Source organism: Sprattus sprattus, assembly GCF_963457725.1.
Source record: "Sprattus sprattus genome assembly, chromosome: 6".
NCBI classification, from domain to species: Eukaryota; Metazoa; Chordata; class Actinopteri; order Clupeiformes; family Clupeidae; genus Sprattus; species Sprattus sprattus.
Genome location: NC_137925.1, coordinates 20,233,836 through 20,241,355, shown reverse-complemented (window position 1 = coordinate 20,241,355; position 7,520 = coordinate 20,233,836). Strand labels below are relative to the sequence as shown.

Sequence of the window (7,520 nt, the reverse complement as noted above, 5' to 3'; positions counted from 1 at the left end):
GTTATCTTGACATCTGTGTCATTACTCAATCCCCTTCACTGACTGCAATTCAAAGGAAAAGATGTGATGGGGAATTCTGGAGAGAGGGCACAGCCCTCTCACCGTCCTCCTCCACCTCAACACAATATAAAGAACCTGTGGCATGGAGTTCAAAGTAGATTTTCCAGGTGGGACCAAAGTGGACCTTTACCAGACTACAGTCAGAGAGACCCATCGCCACCAAAGAGATCATCTGAGGTACTGAGAAAGTAATTGACGTGACTGAGCTCACAGCACAGTTGATTGTGTGTGTTTAGGTTCACTTGTCAAAAGGTGAATTATGTTTCATCTGGTTTAAATCCAGCTTCCTTACTTCTCTTTTGCAGCTCACAGGATCTTAAAACATCAGGGATTGAACTGACGCTTCGCAAAGGTGTACACAGGTGAGGCTCTCTCCTGAGGCATTTCACTACATCAGAGCACGCGCCAGAGATGATACCAGCGTGTGTGTGTGTGTGTGTGTGTTAGCTAGATAGATAATGATGTGCTTTGTCAGGAGGAAAAGGGTAAAAGAGAAGGAAAAGAGACATGAACAGTCAAAGACAGAGAGACAGAAAGAGAGACAGACTGACGGAGAGACAGAAAGAGAGACTGACTGTTGTTGAGAGAGAGAAACTGACGGAGAGAGGGAGAGACTGACTGACCACAGTGTGTGTTGGGTCTGTCTGAGTAGGCACTGCATTGGGCCCGTGGGATGTTTTTGTCATTAGCACCATCATGCAGCACTGCCCCCAGAATATCCTGGCACTCCATAAACAGGCCAGAATAAATGTATCCTGAGCGAGCAAGCGGATGAGCGAACGAGGGAGGAAAACAGAAGTGAGGAGAGAGGAGTGCCAGAAAAAGAGACGTTTTCTGAGGAAAGTTTGTTTCTGAGGAGAAACGGAAATACCTCTGTCAGGAGAAGCTTGTAATGGCCCCTCTATTTCTCTCGCTCTCTCTCTCTATCTCTGTCACCCGCTCTCTTTTCACAGGCTGAGTGCAGGTTATAAAAAAACGCAGTCTGACGAGGGCCCAGCTGGTGATTCCAGAGTGAGAGAGAGAGAAGCAAAGAAAGGACAGAGACAAAGACAGACAAAGACCAGCATCAGGAACATCAGGAAGCATCCCTCAGTAGCAGTCATGAGTGTGTCCACGGAGCAGATGTCCAGCCTATACGAGCAGCAGGGCTACCTGAGCGGAGTGAGCGTGCTGGACCCCCCGGAGCTCCGGCAGGCCAGGGAGGCCTTTGCCCAGCTGGAGAGGCAGTTCGGTGAGTACCAGTCAACTGTGCGATGCGGTCTCAATCCTGTTTTCATTTAATTTCAGTGTTCATGTTGGGCACCTATGGAATGTGTTTCTTGTAGCATGAAATGTTCAGACTGTGAAGAGAGATTACAACAGACTCCACCTTTTTGTGATTTTCATTCTGAAAACATCATTTGTGATTCATCATAGACCCAAGAACTTAAAGATATGATACAGTAGCTATAACTAGAAGGAACAACAGTCTCAGATCTTTTGTTGACACAAGGTACATTTTAATACCATAAGAAGAGTCAGTTTCTCTGCCATTAGTTTGCGTGGTACAGTTATGCTAATCAGTATCTACGCTCCTCCCCAACAGGTACAGAGTATACCGGGTACAGCCTCCACAATGTGCATATGCAGTACGACTGGGTTAGGGGTCTGATCAAGCACCCCCGTGTTCTGGAAGTGGTACGTGCCGTCTTAGGTCCAGACATCCTTCTGCTGGACTCCAGGTTCATCTGTAAATACCCAGTATCCAGGGGCAACAGAAAAGATGATGTCATCGCCTATGAGAATGGACTGGCAGGGGAAGAGACAGCCGGACCGGAAAAGCAGAAAGAGGAACCTGTGCTGCCCTACGTGGCCTGGCACCAGGACATGAGGTGTGTGAGAGCACTGATGCACTCACATATATACAAACACATATACAGGGACACATAGAAGAGCTTGGGTTGGGTTTACCGTGAACCTGCTGTAGTCATGGCCAAAAAAGTTAATTGATTTATTGATGTTTCAACATATGAATTTAAAATGAATTTAAGGATAAATGAGTTGTTTCCTGTGATTCACAGGTACTGGGGTCTTGATGGAGGTCCAGTGCTGTCTGTGTGGCTGGCTCTGGATGACTCACAGGAGGACAATGGAGCTCTTCAAGTTATTCCAGGTACAGAACTGCTTGAAATGTAGAGTAGGAGAGTATAGAGGAGTAGGGTAGGAGAATATAGAGTGGTAGGGTAGGGTAAAATATATGGAAGTTTATTAGACTCTTTATTCAAATGGCAATGCATTTGTCAAATGGCAATTCAATGTGCAAAGTGACAATGCAATCCGCAATTCAAATGGCAAACCAGTTGTCAAATGGCAATTCAATGTGCAAATGACAATGCAATCCGCAATTCAGTTTGTATTATTTTGAATAAATATTTGAATGAACGCTTATTGCATTGCATTTCATATTGACACGGTTTTTTCGACTCTTTATTCAAATGAAAATGCATTTTTCAATTGGCAATTCAATGCGCAAAGTGACAATGCAATCCGCAATTCAAATGGAAAAGCAGTTGTCAAATGGCAATTCAATGTGCAAATGACAATGCAATCCGCAATCCAGTTTGTATTATTTTGAATAACAATTTGAATGAGCGCTTATTGCATTACATTTCATATTGACATGGTCTTTTCGACTCTTTATTCAAATGGAAATTCAATGTAGTAGCTGAACAGAGCCCCCACTATATTGCATTAGCATTTACTTGTCATCACGCTCTTTTTGTTGCAAAATTCAAATGAAAATGCAATCTGTCAGTCGCCCCATCAAGGCGGGTCCCTACCCCTATTAGGCGTATTTAGTCACGTGACCATTATCCATGACAACAACCTTTGCCGGCCTTGTTGGTGTCCATGTACGGCACTGTTTTGCAGTGTTTTATACCGCTATTCTCAAGAAGCTCTTATTTTCTCTTCTCTTCTCTTCAAGTCTAACTCCACGTTTCCATTGGGACGAATTATCGGCAGGCGGTATTTCGCCTAGGGGTCGTGGTCAGAAAAAAAAACATGTTTGGCTGTCATGTAGCGAGTGCCAAGTAGCAAGCTCGGCTGCAGTGCAGCGCTTATAGCATTTTAGCAGCTATCTTCTACATTGATCTCCAATTAAAGTTTAGGCAGCAAGCTAACCATAACGGTCGAGAGCTTAATTAAAGACCTACAATATTCTGTTTGCCCTGACAGTGTTCGTATAGTATATTAACAACAAACCGAGTCGATGTAGACTTATAAAAGTTGTGTAAACACCTTAATTCACATACAAATATTTCCAGTTTTAACAGACTCCCGAGAGCCAGGATTAGCAGCTATCTTCTACATTCGGTCTTCGGCAGTTCCTCTACGATACATTTTTCTAAAAAACAACTTATTGTTTTGAACTGTTGTATTATATTGTTTTGCACTGTTGTATTGTTTTGTGTTATGCTGTATATTTTGAGGAATACGTGTAAGCACAGTGACACTTAACTTCCCCGCAACCTTGACCACAGCAGTCACAACTACAAACGAAATCCGGAGTAGCATGTAAGAATTCATTAACTGCATGTTTTTCATGTGTGCATCCATGTTCAGTGGCAGGTGAGGTGAAGTTGAAAAGCTTTGGGTTACACATATTTCTGATAAGGGAATGTGAAGGCTGGGCAGGTTTTGAAGAACTGTCCTGTTTAGCGATCGAAGCCCCAATTCTCTCGGCTCTGTGTTTGAAAAATGAACCACCCATTGCCTGGTCTCTTGTGTCCTCCTCAATTACTTCCATGTCAGTGACAGAAAATTGTATGTTCATTTTTGATTAAAAGATGATTACTTGGCCCAAAAAAGCTGATTCTGATTCTTCTGACATTTAATACATGGACCCCATGTTGAGGTTCACACTAACATATCACGTGACTGACATCACGTGGATATTGATATGTTGCGGATTGCATTGCCACTTTGCCATTTGAATAAAGAGTCGAAAAGACCGTGTCAATATGAAATGCAATGCAATAAGCGCTCATTCAAATTGTAATTCAAAATAATACAAACTGAATTGTGGATTGCATTGTCATTTGCACATTGAATTGCCATTTGACAACTGGTTTGCCATTTGAATTGCGGATTGCATTGTCACTTTGCGCATTGAATTGCCAATTGAAAAATGCATTGCCATTTGAATAAAGAGTCGAAAAAATCGTGTCAATATGAAATGCAATGCAATAAGCGTTCATTCAAATTTTTATTCAAAATAATACAAACTGAATTGCGGATTGCATTGTCATTTGCACATTGAATTGCCATTTGACAACTGGTTTGCCATTTGAATTGCGGACTGCATTGTCACTTTGCGCATTGAATTGCCATTTGACAAATGCATTGCCATTTGAATAAAGAGTCTAATAAACTTCCATAAAAATACAGTGGCGGTCCGTGCATTTCACGACTAGGCCTTCAGCGATGTCCTACACGATGTTAAACTGTGTGAATCCACCTCCTAATACCATCATTATGATGACGCCATGGCTCTCGAACCATTATATTTATACAGAAAGGCAGTATAAGTGAGCATTGCATCACCTTAACATAGTCGAGTACAACAGACTTTGTTAATATTTCCGGAGCATTTAAAATCAATACACCCGTATTAACAATACATTAAGAGTAGTAAACTCTCAGTTACGATCGCTTGGATATTACTGTCACAACTTTAAAATAAAAGGCGATTTTCAGGGATTAGTCTACAAAGTTTTATTAAGTCCACCGAAAGTAGCCGTGAGCTGTAACAAGTTTGTCCACTAAACATCGCATTGTCCCACCTGCAAAGCAGTTTCATTAAACTTCCCATCCTCACGATATCCAGTTTTTCTTGAAAGTTCCGTCTTGAAAATGGCGTTGTAATTGTATCAAAAACTGGAATTATCAAGTTGGTGCAAACTAGTTTATTTGAGTTGGTTAATGTTATTATATTTAGTCTTACCAATTGAAACAACTAGCATAATAAGCATTGAAACCGATGTACGTCGTTTTCGCATTAGCCAGCTAAACTGAGCACTGAAGCACTGCACCGGTCTGCCTCAGTGTCCAATCAAAGGACGTTTACGTGTCACGTTCAACGCGAGGAAATACATCTTCCGGGCCTTCTAGAAGGCCCAGTGTCGCCAACTCGAAATCTGATTGGTTGTCACAACTGTCTGTTTCAGTTCATTCAACTTAAATGAACTGAAACAGCCAGTTGTGATAACCAATCAGATGTACACGGGCCTTCAATGTGAATTCTGAAGGCCTCAGGGAAGATTTCTGTTCTCGGGGAAGATTCCTCGGAGCGTAGCAACACATGATAGCTGAAATATGATTGGATGAAAGCTCTAACATAAATTAACAACGCTGGAAGCTATGAAATGAAGATAATGGACTATGGGGAATAATTTAATACATATTTATGAAAAGAAAATATTAAAATTAAATTTATTTTATTACATTTATTTTCTGATGATGTTTAGGCCAGCAGAGAAGGCCTTGAAGGCCCTGACGGACCACCACTGGTAAAATAATATAGAGGGGTAGGCTAGGGCGAGGTAGGTTAGGGTAAGGTATCGTTTAACTTAATTGTTCCCCAGGGACAAACAATTCCCAGAAATAGGACTTGTGAGAATCATATATTTTTTTAAGCTGTATATTAAAATAACAGACAAGGTCACCATTCACAAAGCACATTATTAAATGTTGCCCTCCATATATCTATATATACTGTATATATATGCAGCCCCATATATATGTTTTCTTTTTTTACAGCTTTTACAGACTCTGTCTAGACCACTTAGGTTCAACAAACATCATGTCTGTTCTAGCTCCATAAAAAGCCCCTCTGTGACCTATAACACAGTGGAGGGTTGGGTGATTTATGAACCAAACACAAGCAGCTTTCCTATCTCCAACAGGAAGTCACTGCTCGGGGATGCTTCCTCACCGCCAGTCCCAGCGCTCGGGCAACATGCTGTCTGTCAATCAGGAGATCCCAGAAGAACTGGTGCAGACATACAAGGCTCTACTCTGCCCTCTGCAGGCTGGGCAGATGTCGGTGAGTTGCAATGTTATGTGTAACTCATAAAACATCAAGGCAGATAATCCTCATAAATGTATAAACTCATGTAACCTCAAGGCAGAAAATACTGATCTGTTTGTAAACCGGCTTCGTATCAAAGATTTGACAAATGATATACCGCACTTAATTCTTATTTCTATACATTTTTACTTACTTTTCGATCACGGTTTGACCATTTTAACTGGCACATCAAACTGCAGGTTACTGGACATTTGGTTGTTTGTTCTGGTTATTAAAGTTGATACTGTGCTGATATCACTCAGGTGCATGATGGCCTGCTTGTCCATGCCAGCGATCCCAACATGTCTGACCGCAGACGCTGTGGTTTAGTTATCCGCTACGTCCCCACATGTGCTTATCCAATCCAGGTGAGAGAAACCGCACAGAGTGCTATTCACAAATTGACTTCAATGATGCTAACTGTCCTTTTTACAGAAGTGTGTATAGGTGTGTAATATTATTATTATTATCATTATTATTATTGTTCATTATTATTGTACTGCTGTGGGGATATTTCTGTGGTAATGATAACTAAGTATCATAGTCTCTTCTTTAACTTCTTTTAAGAGCTGTGTTTGAAGCCATGGGTGACTCATTTCCTCCACATGTTTGTATCTAGGCAGTGGAACGGTTTAAGAATATGGAGGGAATGTTTTGTCTAAAGAAAAAAAAGTATGAAAGCTCAGCCCTTTTTGTCAGTCTTTTCTCTAAAGGCCTCTTTGTGTCTGTTCACCAGGATCCTGACAGACCCCGCCGCTTCCATGCAACTGTTCTGGTCAGTGGCACTGACCAGTATGGACACTTCTCAAACAACGAAAAGCCACAGCTCTAAAGACTACAGCCAATGAGCTGCAGAAAATGAGAGGAGGAGGAGGGAAGAAGGAGGAGGAGAAAGATTATTCATCTTCTTTCTATTGCACTTTTGTTATTATACATTATTTTGTTATTATTTTACTGGAATATCTGAAGAATTTTAATATCTATCATTATATAAAGTATTATGACTTTGGGAGATGTATGTGATAATTATTTATGGGCTATGTGTAAGGGCTTGGTGCTTTGTATATGCTTGATTCTAAATGTTACCTCAGTTTAATAAATGTTTTAACCGTACCTTGTTGATCTTGTGTTTGCCTTTTGCTTATTATAGTCAGATATCCCATATCCACTCAGTTTGAGTTCACTCTTTTCTGAGCTGGACAGCTAACTGTTGCTACATTGATATGGTTAGTTTAGAGCAGATTACACACTATTAGAGTCTGCCTTTGAAATGAACCTGAACCCTTGAATGTAGATGAGTAACTACAGCAGATATGCAGAGGGACAGAGAAATGCAAGGCATAGAGCTTGA

The 7,520-nt window shown here is 41.1% G+C and overlaps 1 protein-coding gene across 1 annotated transcript; it reads left to right on the top strand.

The window, feature by feature from the left end:
* Positions 1 to 1,161: 1,161 nt before the first annotated feature.
* On the top strand, positions 1,162 to 7,001 carry LOC308367285 (putative alpha-ketoglutarate-dependent hypophosphite dioxygenase; the record flags this gene model as incomplete). The annotated part of the gene is made up of 6 exons (XM_080841160.1): positions 1,162 to 1,291; positions 1,646 to 1,931; positions 2,121 to 2,212; positions 6,006 to 6,145; positions 6,433 to 6,537; positions 6,906 to 7,001. The coding sequence occupies 6 exons, from the start codon at positions 1,162 to 1,164 to the stop codon at positions 6,999 to 7,001; spliced, it is 849 nt and encodes a 282-aa protein (XP_080697286.1).
* Positions 7,002 to 7,520: the final 519 nt, after the last annotated feature.